Raw genomic sequence first — 18,172 nt, 5'->3', positions numbered from 1 at the left:
TTTTAAGGCGATTCTGTATTTGAGTTTCTTAAAAGATGATGCTATTTTCTGTGATTTTTTGTTGTAGTGTGTGAGTGTGATGAATTTTTGGTCATTTTCCATATTATTCTTGGTTGATGATTTTGTTCTTATTTTGTGGAGTAGGTTGTCAACCAGAGTGGATGAGTATCCATTTTGTTGGGCAATGAATTTGATCGTGTTGAGCTCTTGATTGTAATCAAATTGTGTCATGGGGATATTCAATAGTCTGTTGATCATGTGGTGGAAAGCTGCAAGTTTATGTTGGGTTGGGTGGTTGGAGGTATTGTGAATTACTGTGTCAGTTGGGGTAGGTTTCCTGTATATTTTTAATGTTTTTAAAGTATGGTTTTGTTTAAATATGGTGATGTCCAAGAAATAGATTGTACTATTGTTTTCCAGTTCTATGGTGAAGTGCCAATTTTGGGTGTATTTTGTTCAGTTTGGAGTGAAATATTTCAGTTTGCCTGGTGTTTCCTTTGTATAAAATGAAAATATCATCAGCATATCTAAACCAGCTGATGATTCTGTCAAACTGATTGAGAATGTGTTTTTGTTCAATGTTGTGGATGAAGATCTCAGCTAAAATGCAAGAAATGGGGCTCCCCATGGGGAGACCGTTTGGCTGGAAATAATATTGGTTATTGCAACAGAAGTAATTCTGTGAGGTGACTAGGTTAGTGAGATTTACAATTTCATTGATATGTTCAGGTGGTGTATTATTCTGTTCCAGCATTGTTCAAAGGAATTTTACAGTTTCGGGAATTGGTACATTGGTGTATAAATTTGAAATGTCTAGTGAAGCTATTGTGGAGTTTTGTGGTATTTGGATTTTCTGAAGTTTTGTGGTGAGATCAATGTTGTTTTTCACTGCAGTATGATTATGAAAAGTTATGTTATCTCTTATGATTATGTGGTATCTAGTAATTTGGCTAGTTTGTGGGCAGGTGCTGTTGTGTGATTGATCAGTGGTCTTATTGGTACATCTTGTTTGTGTATTTTTGGGAGAGCGTTGAGTTTGGGTGCTTGTGGGTTGATTTGTTTGAGAAACTTTTTCTGGTTGTTTGGGATTATGTGCTTGGTTTGGTTGATGGCATCTTTTATTTTTGTTTGATATGTGTGAGTTGGGTCAGTTGAGAGTTTGACTATGTTATTGTCATTGATGAATTTGTCTACTTTCTGGTCTATGTCCTTTTTATGCATTATAACTGTGATGATGCCTTTGTCAGCATTAGTGATGACTAGGTTGTGTTGTTTCTGCTTGTTTTTTATGCTTTTCAAAATCATGTGTTCTGAGTTGGTTTTTTCTGAGGGCTTGAAATTGTTTCTGTTTCTTGTTATGTCCTGTCTCAAGTATTCTTGGTCACGTAGGGTAGTGTTTTGTATTGCAGTCTCTGTGTCTATCATGGTATTGAATAATTGGGATTGTGAATTAGGATTGTTTGTTTTGATGTTGTGTTTCAATCCTTTGTCTAGTAATTTCATTTCTGTTTTTGTGAATTCTATTTCAGTGTTGTTGATTGTTCTTTTGTGAAAATTATGTGTGGATGTTACAGTTGGGTTCTGGGCATTCATAAGTTGAGTTAGTTTAAGGTTGTGTTTGGCTTTCAACTTGTTTTCCATATAATCTATAATTTCTTGATTGTATGATAATATTTCATTAAATTCTATATGATGTAGTTCTGAACTTTCAAAATACTTTCTAAATCTGAACTTAGTTGAGGTTATCTTTCTGTTTGTACAAATGTTGAATGCTGTTTTTAATGTACAGTTTCTGAGCTTGTTTTTTAGTTTTTTGAGTAGGGGAGTTTTGATTTTTTTATACTGATTTTTGCATAGTTAGGAATAATGTTATTGTGTAGACAAAACTGGTTGAATGAAATGGAAAGGGATGTATCATAACCTTGATATGAGTGTTTTCAAGTATAAAAGTAAGTGAATTTTTACTTCAAAAGTGTTTTTTTAAAATTCAAGTTTTATTTTAACAGTAAAAAAGTATGGATATACAACAGAGTAATGGAATGAATGTCGCGAAGATGATTTCAGCATCACTCTACACAATATTCAAGTTTCCCTCCCAATTCAGTTCAAGAATATTTGTCTTGACGTCTTGAACCACTAATCATTTGATCTCATCTCTATTTTAGAGATTATAATTCACTAACATTTCCTGCATCTTATGAAAATTGATTATGATCCCAATTAGTTATCACAATTATTCTCAGTGTGAGGATGTAGGGTTAATTTATATTTTTATTAATTGTTCAAATACCTGGTGATTAGTCTGCAATAAAATAGCTGTTGTCAATATCAGCTCGAGATCAATTCACACTTGGCACATAATACACCTACTGGAAATTTATAAATAGAATCAGTAAATACATTCTATGCAAAGCAGATAATTTGCATATTGACAGATGATGATGGAGTTGTGTGTTAATTATCATACAGCTTTTCTTTTTATCTGGATATCTGTTCCTCATATTCACTTCTAAATACAGTTTGGCATATATTCTACCTACCCAGTTGATTCTCTATGCATGGTCTGAACAGTTATTTCCCTTTGATTCAACATTGGTTAAAAAAAAATAATTTATCACTCCCAATAATAATTTCCATCCAGTAGCCCATTCACACTTAGGCCTTACCAACTACGGAATCATACCGAGCGTGAGTTTTTTAAAGGTATCATAAATGCTTCCGACACTTTGTCCTTGAAAATTAGGGGCCGAATTCGATAACCTTGGAACTGATTGATGTCAGTCGGAGCAAGGTATCATAACTGTCAAATCTGATTCATACAATATTTCGTAGGTATCGGTCGGCTCAGCTTGTGTAGGTAGTTGCAATTCCAATCGATACACATATCACGGTTTCATATTTTAAACAAGCGTTAAATTTCCTAGGAGTTCTATTTCATTGTAAAGATATATTCACAGAATTCCCGTTGCTATAGAAATACACTCACTTATGTTCTGTAGCCTACTTCCTTTTACTCAAGTTACTATACTATGTAATGATTCATAGCTAATTCTATTTCCGTAGCAACTTTTATTATAGGCTATTCATCGACCATATTTCCATCTCAATTCGTTGAATATACCCCAAAAGTATTTCCAGTAGATATATTTAACAGTTTATTATATAAGTAATTCAGTCATTGTTACGGCTTCATTAGACCTTAGCCAGAAATTGAAATCCAGAACGTGATAAGCGTTAAAACAATAGCTCGATGAAAATAGTACCTATTATTGCACTTTTATCAAAGTACGAGTAACACACTCAAGTATGTTCATCCTCAATTCTATAAGTGATATGAATTAGTCTCGCATACTGTGTACTGCATGTTCGTCGAGGGTATAAACAATTTTCGCTATTGTCAACAGTTGAATGAGAAAATTGTATATGTTTATAACTTGTGCATGGCATGTGAGAAGAAGATCAATACTATTAACCTAATTAATGATATCCAAGATATAACTATCTTATTATTCTTAATGATAGATGTCAAGATAGCAACGGTTGTGCAGGTGAAAAAGCTGAAAGTGCAAATTACAGTCCACGAGAATACAGCTATGGCGAAAATAGAAAATGACTTAATAAATCAACCAACAATGAGCACCAACATAGAGTTGGCGCTATCAACTGTAAAATTATTAGAATAATAAACTATAAATAAATAGAATAAACTATGATGACCAATAACTTCGAAAGTTAAACTTCATCCACATTCATGAAACCCTCAGTTACTTATTAGCGGTCATGATGTTTATTCGGTCTATTCACGGTCCGATGCCTTATCCAACTTGTCCAATTTTTGATCTGATATCGGACCGTGAAATGGTTGGTTGGATGTTGGAAGTTTAGATACATGAGTAGGTTCATTTAGAGGTCCAACACGAAGGTCCGACTTCCGACTAGCCGCGTTTCAAGTTTGACCGTTAGTGGTACTGTAAAAACGATCCTACCGTACTCTTGTTGGACAGAGTTAGTTTCAGAGAGAAATAGAATAATACCGATATTATAGGTAAGTCAATTAATCTGTTGGTATCAAGTAAAAACAATTTTTAGCCTCAACAAATAACTAAAAAATACACAAAATAGCATCTAGGAAAAATGAAAATATGAGTTGAGTTAGCATAGTGAATTAGTGGTTATTGTTGGTGGTGGCAGTGCGTTATCATTGAAGTGGTAGGTGAACACCATACACCAGGACGCGTCGTCCTGTCGTCCATTGTTGTTGTGAGATGCAGAACAATAGAGCAATTACCGGGCCGCTTGTCAATAGATGGATAGATTGTGATGGATGGATGGAACAAACAAAACTACAACATATCAGCCAGTGTCAGCACTCAGCACTCTACCCAATCAGCCTCTCAATTATTCAACCCTGGTCACAGTTCAATAATTATATTGGTTCTCTTAGGACAAACAATGTCTTCTTGAACGAGTCCTATAGCTCCAGGATATTATGTCCAGTTTAGATGTCTATCGTTGAACAAATTATTACTTATTTGGTGTTTGAAGGAGTTTTTTTAGTACATTTTCTGAATCTTTGCTGATCTTTAAAAATTTATATATATATATTACTTATGAGGTATTTGGAAAATATGTCGTTTTTAGTATGTATTCTGAATCTTTATTAATTTTTATCTATCCACACTAAACTCTTTGAGTATCGGAGAGACATATCGATGAGATTGGTGCCTGAATAGCTTACTGCTTTCTATTTACCAAATAAGAAAATGCATAATATAATGACTTGTAATAGTCATTCTATATATATATTCTCCTATATGAATAAATAGTTTGGTTTTATCGATATGAATAGATGAATGGATTTCAAAGGATCGGGTTCAGCCAATAATTATGTCAACTATATGTAAATATGAAAACCCAGATTGATTAAAAGACTATATCAACGAGTTACCAATCATATTAGCTGATTGATAAGATATTGTAACTGTGTTTACAATCAATTATTTTATGACCTGTATTTTAGAATCCTTCACAACTCCAAACTATACTAGAATAGATAGAATTGAATCGGTTTTGATTTTTGCAATCTACTATTTCACAGTCATAGGTTACCATACGTAATATTGGAAATGGGTGATTGAAATATTGGAATTGTGACTATGGATTATAATCTTTATTCATGAACTGCAATATTCTCTTGAAAGCTAAACCTCTTACCTAAGCTAAATGCAATAGAAAGTGATCATGAAGGTTTGCTCACAAAGCTCTGTGAAAATTATTTATGACCAGAGAGAGAGAGAGAGAGAGAGTGAGAGAGAGTGACTCCCGTTGTTTTCATGTATGCATTCCGTGAACCTTGCATTATTGTTTCATGGCTTCAATGTATTATGCCTTAAATTGGAAGTGAAGTAAATTAAGTCGCCACACTGTTAACTCCCCTTAATTGAGTTGTTGAGCACAATTCCCATACTACATTCTTCATGTTTGAGCTTTTAAGACAGTTGTAAATCTCTCCAATTCACGGCATTACTGAGTGTATGTTGAGCGGATTTATTCGCAGAGAATGTAGGAGCTGTAATTCTCGATTATTGCAGCTGTAATTCCCAAGTTGAAACTGTACTTTTGAAATGTTGAAGTTGTAACTCTCCGGGCAACATTGATTCGTTGAAAGTCAAGGTTTGTTATGTGGCTGTTCATTCTGTTAACGATTATCACCTGTTTATGTTCGCCAAGAAAAGTATTGATCGTTTTGAAGAGCATGAGTGCTTTCAATCATTTTAATGCTCTCTCCTGAATCATCTAGTATAGTTCAAGGATTATGCGGAAAGAACCTGAGCACACCGCGGGGTACAATTAAATATCCAAGAAAATTGTTCAAGACTAAGAATTTCATTATCTACTGATTAGAGGAATTGGATGTCTGATCTTAACTAGCATCAATCTGATTTGATCCAGTAAGGTTAAGCGTTTTTATAACTAACAGGTGGAGTTTTATTGATTCATAACAAGTAATTTTTCAATGAGTTGATGATTTTTGAAGGAACTAAGAGTTAATCATCAAAGTTCTGCTGTTTTAAAGTTTAATATGTTTCCATAGCTAGATAGTGGTAGTGTAGGCCTATTCAAGCATAAGTTACTTATGAATCCAGAATGGAAAAAACTCATATTGAGCTGCGCAAAATGTCTCACATGTTGGAGTTGAAATTGTAAATGGTCTCAAGAAAAGAAGTGAAAATCAATTCTCCAGTGAGCAGCGTTACGTTTTTGATAATTCTGTTGATTGATTTCGAGTTAGAATAATCTAATCGACGATGTCAAAATTTTGCATTGCTCCATTGCATTTCTTTAATGAACAAACTGATCTGGTAACAGGAGAAGTGGTACGATATTTATTGATTTGTATGAAGAATTTTGTTTTTTCAGAACTTTGATGATTAACTCTTAGTTCCTTCAAAAATCATCAACTCATTGAAAAATTACTTGTTATGAATCAATAAAACTCCACCTGTTAGTTATAAAAACGCTTAACCTTACTGGATCAAATCAGATTGATGCTAGTTAAGATCAGACATCCAATTCCTCTAATCAGTAGATAATGAAATTTGTATGTAGAGTTGCTTTAAAACTTGATTTTATTTTTTGTCTTACTGTATTCAATATTTGACTTTGCCTATTGTTCTAAGAATTTAACGCCAATAAAATCATATGTATTTATTTAATTATTACTGTATTTTTCACGAGAGGTTTGCCTTAAGCAATGATTACGGCTTGTAAATTTCCCTTTAAATTTCTCCCTAAACGTACATTTCGAAAATGGAGCAGCTAATAGATAATAATCGAAAAATTACCATAATAAAGTTGAAGCCGGGTCATAGTTCATGTCCAGCCAGCGCTTAACCGAGCTGCATTCTAAATTTTTTCTGCCGTAATCCGAAATAAGCCTTAAAAATCTTATTATCTTTGATACGATGATTGAGTCCCCTATCATTCTGTGCACCTTTTTTCATCTGTAGGAGGAAACCCATTCAATAGCTCTAATGAGCACTGTTTTCATCATTAAATGTCAGTTGTTGTTGCAATATTTCGTAACACAATATACGGTCCGCCGTTAATTTATTACGTTATAAATCAGTTGTTTCACGTTTTAGGCGTTGGAAATAAAATTGGAAGAAAAATAAACTAGAAAGATAAAAGAGAACGGTGTGATCATCCTGACACATTTTAAATGAAATAAAAACCCAGATTGTGGACTCTGATCGTAGATTAATAGGCTTGATTGCTACAGTGTCTGATATTTACTTTTGTAGTTTTCTCTCTCCCTGGCCTTTCTTTATAAGTGAAGGTGATGATGAACGAGAGGGAGTGAGAGAGTAGACCGGGGGGTGAGTCGGAGTATGCTTAATATTCTGTTGAAAGAGATTTATTTTATGACTTTAGCGGCTATTCTGTTGAGTTTAAGTCGCATGTTTTACTTTTTATCTATTTCCTTTTTTCATTGATACAAGTTCATTTCTCCTGTTATTTGATTCGGCTTTCTCGTAAGTGCTTTTTCGTCCAGACTATATAGGTGATTGCATTTGGTTCTATGAATGAGTACCGTTGGTAACCATATAGTATGTTATTTCTTCATAGCGCACCATAGATGTCTTCTGATTCTCTTCACTCAAATTTAACTTCTTCGTGTGCAACTTAGGGTGTTTATTTTTTCTAGGGGGAACTCAACGGAGAGACTCGTTTTCTTCTCACTTTGAATTTTACCATGTACCAATACTCAATTTTTTGTCGGTTTTTGTCAAGACATATTCTAAAAGTGCAAACTTCTTAGAATTGGTGTTCTATTTCATATTGATTTATAGGAACAACTCTCTGTACACAATATAATGAAACGTTTAAAATATAATATAATATCAACGTTTTAAAATGAGCATCATTGTCTTTGTGGAATATCGACAGGCTCTGTCAGAAGTAGTCAGCCACCGTTTACATGTGGATGGCAATTACGTGATTGTTCATGGCAACAATACGATTCGTTAGCACCGAAATTTAGTGGAGCGACGAGAGTGTGCCTTCTGCCTTCTGCCTTGCATGATTGCTGCCTGATCATTTCGCCAATTTAAAGCTCCTCCAATAAAGAGGGATGGATGCATATAGTGAAATTCACTTCGAACTGTCAGTATGTCTTATATTTAATTCCAATATTTCTCTCTGAACTGATGCTGATAGTTCGAAGTGATTGTTGGTGTAGTGCCTATCTCATCGGTCAACGTCCATTATTAATGGAGCGTAAGACGGTGCGCCCTTATAAGGAATGTAGGCACAAATAAGTGGCGGCTGAGCTCGTGGTCCAGGGTTCGATGATATCAAGTGGAGAGGTTAACTGCTGCAGACGTGCCAATTTGCAAAACTGGAAGCGACCACAATCATTATTATTATCATCGAGGCGAAAAAATTGTAGACTCTGAACGAAATTTGACGTTATAAAAAATGACGCCTACCGATGTGCACACGACAGGCTGTCTTCCGTGAAGTTCACTTCGGGTCGGATGGAGTTCAGCAGGCATACGGTTGGCTTATATTAGGCTCTTGGATGATTTATTAGTGAATATCGGGGACCGAGCTTCGCTCTGGAGTACAAAAGCATAAAAAATGTATTACGAAAGGAGAAATAGAGGGGAAGCTGAATTTTGACAAAATGCTAGTATGCATAGTGCATAGCCTAGAACCACAAAGCTACCATTGTCTCCCCCCCCCCCCCCGACTGGACCCATCCGAAGTTTGAAAGTGCAAGGGTTTCTAATGTGTTTTTCTATAAGGAAGCTTAAATAGAGATAAGTTATTTGCTCGATTGTCCTCACTTGTAATCAATTCGTGATAGTTCCCTTTCATAAAATAGGCTATAAACTGAGTTGTTAATAATGTTAATTGAATCTAGCCCCTTTCTTGATACAAGCTGGATTTGGGCGACTGAAATAAATAACTTCGTCTAGGTGTTGACAGGAGCTATTCGTTCATTAAAAATATCGATCCTATTATGGTGCGGGTAGCATGGCAGAAACCAGATGACATCGGTGTGAGCAGGTTGGCTACTAAATAAGCTAGATGTGTATCATCGTCAGGCTAGTCATCTCTTGTTTGGGCCAATAATAAGTTGGGAAAATCGGTGAGGCGAGAAGTTAAGGACAACTTTCTATACGGTTCGATTCCTGCCGCGAGTTGTCCTCTTGTCATATCACTGGTCCCCTCACCCCTCTCCCGGACTACTGACAACCAGTGAAATCATGATATTAGAAATAACTACACTTCTGTCGTCGTAGCCTGCATATACTCACAAACACACACACACACACACACACACACACACACACACACACACACACACACACACACACACACACACACACACACACACACACACACACAAGACTCCAGGAATCTGATATGAACACCTGGTTATAGCTACATGACAGTCACAACTATACTATCCTAGCTCTATCACACAGTCAACATACATCTTATTGCTTCCGTGCCCATGTTGAATCTGTACTAACATCGGATCGCATAGCTTTATTATTATGCTACATGCTGAAAATATGTTGAAGACTGTAATAACTATTGTTTCTGCAATTGTTTGCAATGATAAATTACCTCCGCAATGTATCTGTGGGTTGGTTTTATTGCTATGTACTTGATTTGAAATAGTTTGTCTAGAAGAATGTTTGTTTGTACAATAGATGTGAAGAGGATTTATGAATATTGGACATGGATAAGTCAATTATTGTTTCCTGAACTATTTTCAATGGGCTATGAAGCTAGGAGAGATCACAGATTTTTGAATTCAAGTATGTCAGTTAGCGTTTGTATATTTTCGTAGAATGTGATCTGTTCTTATCTTTCAAATAAAAATTCTTGCATTGTTTCTAACTTGTTTTAATGTGAATTTTCTATAACTTTTTCGTTTCTTTTTGCAGGTTGGTTGCCTCCTGTAAGCAATTGATCATGGGAGGAACCTCGTGGGTTCTCCAGAATGGGATGAAACATCCCCCAGTTATGGTCATAAATGATTACAACCTTCAGGTTTGTTTCTATCTTATATCTCTCCAAATGTCCAAAAAATCCTTTTATGATAAAACTGTATGTTTAGCTCCTCCCAAAGTCCTTATACCTGTAATGATAATGCTTTTTGGAAGATTTCCATTCAGAAGCTCTCCTGAATCCATTCAGGTATTTTGAGTATTCAGAGCCTTCCCAATCAGTTTTTCTCAAATGATCCCCATCATATTATAGATTTTAAACACATCATTTATCATTTATTTGTATCTCATGTATCATAAACTAATAAATTATTTGAGTATTAGAATTTATATACTTGGATGGGACTGTAGGTTAATCACAATTTGAGAATTGAACTCCAGTCACAACGGATCTTCGATCAAACTTGCTCATGAGTTTCTTGCCTTTTTCATAGGATGAGCTATTCCCCTCTTCCCTTGTCTCTTGAGATGAGTGGCTCGCCTCTTCTAGGCGCTAAAGTAGACGCCATATTTGAAAAAGCCGTATCATTATTAGACCCGGCAAAGACAACCGAAATCATCTTGTTTGTGTGTGTAGAGCCCATTGTTTTTAGTATTTATTCGTTCGTAGATTACGTTTACAGTCGTCAAATTTGCATAAATATCTTCAGCCACAGGAAAAAGCACACTTTTGTCTGTGTGATGATTTTGTTGTTTTTCTCGCAGCCTTTATTCCGCGTTTTTATGACTGACTGATGAATGCGAACGCATGAGCGAATGCCTTATAAACCGCTTTGTGCCGGAGAAATTGTGAAATTACAATACATCACACACAATAGATGAGTCTATAGCTCTCAACCGCCGCAGAACGCGATATCTGAAAACCGTGCATTTGACGTTTTGTTTTGTTGTCTATTTTATATTGTCGCTATTATTTTAGTTATCGTTGTTTCATGAGTCTGGCGTGCTGATGCATATTCAATTTCTTTCGACTATTCATTTTCTTGCTAATTATCATTTTAAATTATCCACTGTTATTATCACTATCGAGTGGCTGGGAATTGTTCTTTGATCCCCGCATCACTATTTCTGTGTCAAGTGAAACTGATAACAGAGTCATGAATGTCTGTTCCTCGTAGTCTATCGGTAGCTTCATGTATTTGAAAAATTCTTCGAAAACTTTTTTCATTTAGCGTAAGTTTTAGACATTTAATATCACTGCTCGCCAGTGATAATGAATTTTCCTTGAAAATCAACTTCTTGAATTCAGCTAATTGAAGTTAGTAGAGTTCACAGTTTATAGTTCTTATCCTATACTATTAAACGAGCAACTTCTGTTTATATGTTTGGATGTTCAGATGTTTATAATATGTTTGTATTTCACCGGATCTCGAAAACGGTTCTAACGATTCTCAATTTCTAACGAATTACAATTCTAACGAATTTCAATATAGACCCATTCATTTTTAATATCGGGGACCGAGCTTCGCTCTGGAGTGCAAAAGCATAAAAAATTTATTACGGAAGAAGAAATTATAATAACATTCATACAGAGATGTTCTATCTAATCCTATACTATTAAACAAGCAACTTCTTTTTTTATATGTTTAGATGTTTGGATGTTCAGATGTTCATATGTTTGTATTTCACCGGATCTCGAAAATGGCTCCAAAGATTCTCACGAAATTCAGAACATAGTAGGTTCATGATATAAAGATTCGATTGCACTAGGTCTCATCCCTGCTGAAGGACATTAAAAGGCATTTTCGAGATCATTTTCGAGATCCGGTGAAATACAAACATATGAACATCTGAACATCCAAACATCTAAACATATAAAAAAAGAAGTTGCTCGTTTAATAGTATAGGATTAGATAGAACATCTCTGTATGAATGTTATTATAATTTCTTCTTCCGTAATAAATTTTTTATGCTTTTGCACTCCAGAGCGAAGCTCGGTCCCCGATATTAAAAATGAATGGGTCTTTATTGAAATTCTGCGCATGACACGTAAGATTATGACGATCTCACTTTGATACTCTTGAATTATTTAACTTTCTGTTAATAGTTCTCTGAAACTCTATTATCATTCACAATATTTCTGAATCATCCATTCTTAATCAAGTATCTCTACATATTCGTATTTAAAGTTATCTTTCTGTTAAGTTTTGTTTTCTGTTATCCTTTCATTTCTCACTTTTCTCTCTAAAGCTTTTTTCTTCCTGATTTTAAATCCCCTTGAAGTTATCTATTCTTTCCTCTCAGTCAACGGTCAACTGAACTCATCCAACAAATTCCATTCCTAAAACCCTCCAACCCTCCATTCATTCTTCTCTAGATCCAGAGTAAACTCTCAACATTAAAATCCTGCGTTAAATTATTCAATCCATCTGTCATTACTATTCGTCCGTTACTCATTTCAAATAAAAAGAAAAACCATTACTCTAAATCAAGGTTGCTTTTCCTTATCTGGTAACTTTGTCCCCGATCAGCTCTTATCAATTATTATCTCCTACAATATGCCACACAAATAGTTTATGCCCTTGACTCCGTGTGTCAATTTCCGAACAAGCAAATCGTGATTGATATTTCCCAATACAAACTCCAGATAGATTGATGTTTCACAATCCAATCCAACATCGGATTGATGTTTCAAAATAACAACTAACATTAGAATTGATGTTAATAAATTGCTATTGCTTTGAAACCGAGCAGATAGCTCTTGAGTGATATCGCTTGTCGACCACCGATTCATTCATGCAGCCATGCACGATTAGTATACTATAGTAATCGCATATTCAACGTCGCATCGTAGTAATGCATCAGTCAAGCGTACAATCACTGAACCATTCATCAGTTTTAAATGCTAGATAGGCTTCTGGATAGATTTATGATTGCTCTTCTAATAGATGAACGAGCGGGCCACTTTCTCTATTTTGCTAAGCCGTGCGCGCTAGCGAGCATGCGCGTCGGTGTGCGAGCTTTAGCATAATGCTTCATCTGTTGAGAAAACCCATTTGCATGTAGTTGACACTAACTTAAGATTTAGACACGTTTGTTGGATTATGTTTCCGACCATATACCTCTGTTCTCATGACAATTTATCAGGTTCCCAATATTTCCTCTCATCTCTTTTCCTCTCTTATACTTCAAACTAGGTCTCTGATCAACCGTCTTTTGTTCCTCTTTAGGCCGAGTACATACATACTAAAATCAACTGGTGATAGCAACTCAACTCAGTTATTTGAAGTTTCTTTCTCGTTTTCATACCAAAGGAACCAAAGTTGACCAGTTCGTCTGTATGTGCTTAAAAGGAAGAAAGAAATACGAAAGGAAAAATAGAGGGAAAGAAGAACGTCACATAGACGGTGTTGTCCATCCATATAATGGAAGCAATTTACACAGAAGCCAATAAGTTATGGCATTCTTTACAAGATTTGAAAGAATATACCAAAAGGTTTTTCAACTTTTGAGCAAGACTAGCTATGAAATGTAGCTCGATTTAGTGTATTGCTATTAGTGTATTGCCACAATTTGCCAGCCTTTCTTAGTTACAACTCTATTACTGTATGACTTGATGGTTTGGTCGTATAATCAAGCAAACTGTTCAATAAATTGAGTTGGAAGACATTATTTTCAAAAACAAACAAATTGAAAAAATAAACTTATTGAACAAATAGTTGTTCAGAAGCACTGATGAAAGAAAACACAGATTTCTTCTTCTTATGAAATTATTCTTTTCTCTGTGTCAGAAGCCATGACGGTGTTCTCTTCACAAGAGCAACTGCTCAATCTGCTAACCTTTTTTTAGAACCGCTGAAAAAATAGATTTTGAACCCCCACCCCCAAGAACTTCGTGGATGCAGTTTGCGTCCACAACCCCCCCCTCACTATGGGAACTCCTCAGTATTGTTCGTAAATCGTAGTTGTACTAAATACAATATTAAAATATCCAGTCTATGATCGATTTTTATATGATACAACCAGGTCTCATTAACAAGTAGATGACAGTAACTACTTTATATTTGAGTAAGAGTACCTTGCTAACAGTTCATTTATTTATTAAATAAATATATGTTCATTATAATAACATAATAGGCTACATTCTATAACCTTTTCCGCATTTATTGTGAAACTCTAAAAATTCAAATCTTCTTATATGTTCCTTACATTCAACACAAGGAAATGCTTGATAAATATAGCTGGAAATGCTATATTTTGATAGCATATTTGAAACAGGTAACATCTGACACAGATGGAATCAAGATTGAGGACTAGTATTTATTTATGTTGTATTGTTGGCTAGCATGAATGGAGCTATCATATTTTAGTCTTCAGAAGCTGCATTGTATTATAATAAATGGTAAAGCAGTAACAGTAGAATTGATACTAAAATGTTACATAGGTGTATTAGAAGAATTGAATTTGGCATGAATGAAAATATCAATCAATCTCAGCTAGTCCTGTCCTGGCACCAGGAAATAATCAATCAATATTTTTTGTTCATATATCTCTACTCTCTTCCGTCCCCACTTCTTATATTGATCATTTTTCTCTCTCCTTCCTCCTTATTCACTTCCTATGAGTATCTCTCTCTCAATTTGTACATTTTATCTTCCCTCCCAGTGCCTTCCTTCAATCGATGTACGAAACAATTCACAATAACAAACTTTTCTCTTATTCATTATCTCTCTTGATTCGTTGTTCGTCTCTCTTACTTCTGGTCATAGACCGCTCATTTCTGTTGCTCTTGCCAATGATTTAATAACACTTAATGATATATTGAAGTTGCAGGTTCCTTATTTGAGTATGGCTTTCATGCAAATCATGCTGAAAGTGATGTGTGTTTGTTTAGGCCTCATTGTGGATACGGTAGGCTTCGGCTGCCTGTGCCCATACATGTGGATACTATGGCTGTGGGAGGGGGCCTGAAAGCTGATGGAGCTAATGATGTCAACATATGCAGCCAGTCTTTGGATTCACTGCTTGCTTTAGATGACCACCCATCGAGACAGGCCTTAAATTTTCATTTCCCTCCTCATCATCCACCTCCTCCTCCTCTTCTTCATCTTCTTTTTTCTTCCACAAGTCACCTCATAGTATTTACAACGTGCCCCAAAACTCTCCTTTCCTCCCTTTAATCATCATTCTACAACTCTTTGAGTTCAACAAAATTTAAATCTTCCACTTTCTATTCACTTATTCACGGTATATTTGATCCGTTACTCATTCAATTTTATCTTAATAAAGTTAGTCTTTTCTCTGTCTCGCTCCGTTCTACTCCCAAATGAATTTCTCTTTCTACATTGGTTTCATACCATCCTACCGCTACGTTCTCCTTAGTGTTGTGTATAATCATGAATGAGAAACGAACACTTCTAGTAAAACATGAATCCCGGGTTTTATTTCTGTTTTTGACGCGTATTTTGTAGGACTCATTTAAAAAATTCAAATTTTCTCTCCCATTAGTTCTTTCTAATCTAGTATACTGGGCTTGTTGTGTTGGTAGGATTCCTTTTTGAATAGAAAACTACATAACTTGAGCAATCAGGTACGGAGGATTAGGGCTGAGTTGATTTTTTCCAGAGGGTTACTTTCGTAGGAAACTGTCTGGAAATGAGGTTATGGCAATTAAATTATAATTCCAGTTCCAAATCCCAAAATTTCAAGAAATCACAGAAATTCAAACAACATATTGGTGGTTGCTATCTGATTGCTGCCTCAGCCAAGTCTCTTGCTGGATGAAAAAATGTCGGAGGTAACAAGATAGTTGATCAAGATGAAGAGGCGTTATGTAGCCGCGGACTAGCGTGGGGTCATTAGCTGTAAACGAATTGTCCTTCTTCTCATTATTATTGTAGTCGGAAATCTGGCGTCGATGTTTGAGGTGAACAAAGACCTCTCACACACGACAAGGACAACACGCCTTATAAAACAATTCATCATCCGCCTCATTCTGAGGATGACATGTCTTGCCTGATGTTGAGACATAACAGAACAGTCAGTCTGGTCTTATCATCATCATACCGCAACCTCCAATTCGATCTTTGTTATATAACGGTCCACTTGATGGATGTGTTGACAACCTTGAGGTGTCTACCAACTTACAATGTCAGGTTCAGACACAACGAACGTTTGGTTCCGTTTATTTCGTAAGATATCAAGTTTGGCTGTTTAGCTCTGTTTAGTCTGTAGTTAGTTATTACCAATTCTACTTGTTTTTGTACTTTTGTAGGATGAAACACAGAGGAAAGTTTTTATGGAGATGAATGATCGGATATAAAAAGTATTTCTGAAAAAAGCCAAGCTGATTGAATAGGTGAAATCAAAGTACCTAGAATACATTAAGCCCCATACAACAGGATGAATACAACATAATGTATTCTAGATACATTAGGTGAAATTATTGATTTACAAATTTTTGCCACATAATTAAATAAAGTAGAATTAGCACTCATTAATTTTGTGAAATTACATATAATCACTGAATGTGATTCTGGTGCTAAAATTAGAATTGTGTAACAGACAACTACAAACTGTACTCGTTCATTTGACTGAAATACGTTTAAGAGTTTGGGAGATTCAATATGCTTCAATGAGAAAACACAAGTTTAATCGAAAGATAAGAAAAGTTCTAAGGGACGGAAGTAGGTGTGAGAGGTCAGATTTAAAGAGAGAAGGAAGTTGAATATGGTGGATGAAAAATAACAATGATGGAGATTATAATAAGTAAGTGAAAGAAGAGTAGAATTGTTTTGCCAAAAATAAGTGCAGATACCAAATCTATTACTGATAGATAGAAAAATGAATTGAATTTATTGTTTCGGAAAATATATCTGAAAATCTATGTGTACTACAATATAAATATGATATTCTCATGCTCAATCTATCATTATCACGTTGTTTGAAGGTTTTTTGGGTGATTTGATCGTACTTCCAAGAATAATCTTGTTGGATTGGAAGCTATATAGGTTTCGAGACTCAAGTAATTCACCAACTTTTCAACCCATTACTTTAAGAAGAATATACTGTAATTCTTCATCAAATATAATTCTGCAAGGAATACTCTTCTATTGATCATAACACTACTGTACTCACGATCTGAACAGTACTGAACAATGATCCTATAGTAGCAAATATTGTTGAATCATTTCCTCTCAAGTTCTAGCTGATAAACACTGTTATCAAGGCATCGTGCAGAGAGTTGAAGCGGGTAACGTGCTTACTTATCATGAATTACAACAAACTGGCAGTGACCGTGCAATCTCTTTATCCATACTGTGCAAGACGGCATATTTTAATGCGCTGTAACATTACCAACAATAGATATCCAGCAGTTGAATGGAACATAGGAATAATGAACAAATTTTACTACCTATACGTGTAGTTTAGACGGAAGCATTGTTGAGGAACGCTTTCCAGTGACCTGTTTGTTTTATCAGTGTTGCTTTTCACTTCTCAGTTTTACCTTTCTGATAGCTTCCACTATTATCCTTCTATAATAGGATTTATTCTCGCAGTCCAATTATTCAGGACATTTGAATTGTGTACAGTGAATCAAGATCAGAAAATTGAAAAATAATTAGACTAAAAAAACAGTGAAATACTGTCAAATGAGTGGATAGATTAATCGAATTCTACAGACATTTGGGAGGGTGTTGTCATGACAAAAAATATTTTTTCCTACAGATACCTTGAAAAGTGACCATTCCTGCACTGATTACAGAACGCAAAGAACCACTTTTCCGCTCTAGTGCCCAAAGTATTACTTTGCGTACTCTTAATAGTTTGCGTATTATCTTGCAGCCATCCCAATCAGCTGTTGACATTGTTGGCGTGTATTTTGAATGCGAATTTGTTATATCTATATTTTTCTGATTTTCAAATAAAGAAGAATGAAAACTCATTAAATTATACATTTTGAATATTATCAATTATTCATTATTTCAAATGATATTTTTTTCATTCATAAATTGATTGGTTGAAAAATTATTTAGAAATTAAGATTTACTCAAAATTATTAAAATTTTTAAATAAATTGGATTAATTTAATTTTTAATTTGAATGAATTATCGATTATTAATTTTCAATTGGATTATCAAGTTGAAAATAAATTAAAGTTGTTATTAATAACAAAATTATACAGACAAACATTTGATGGATTT

The 18,172-nt window shown here is 34.9% G+C and overlaps 1 protein-coding gene across 1 annotated transcript in view; it reads left to right on the top strand.

Moving 5' to 3' along the window:
* The first annotated feature begins 745 nt into the window (after nucleotides 1-745).
* LOC111055215 (dendritic arbor reduction protein 1-like) overlaps nucleotides 746-18,172 on the top strand; it is a 77,930-nt gene continuing 60,503 nt past the window's right edge. The window contains exons 1-2 of the mRNA XM_039430770.1: nucleotides 746-866; nucleotides 9,966-10,071. Of these exons, the coding sequence (XP_039286704.1) occupies nucleotides 9,994-10,071 (78 nt within the window). The 5' untranslated portion in view covers nucleotides 746-866; nucleotides 9,966-9,993. The remainder of the gene's footprint in view (nucleotides 867-9,965; nucleotides 10,072-18,172) is intronic.

The sequence above is a fragment of the Nilaparvata lugens genome, chromosome 6 (assembly GCF_014356525.2).
Source record: "Nilaparvata lugens isolate BPH chromosome 6, ASM1435652v1, whole genome shotgun sequence".
NCBI lineage: Eukaryota > Metazoa > Arthropoda > Insecta > Hemiptera > Delphacidae > Nilaparvata > Nilaparvata lugens.
This window is presented reverse-complemented; position numbering and strand designations above follow the sequence as displayed.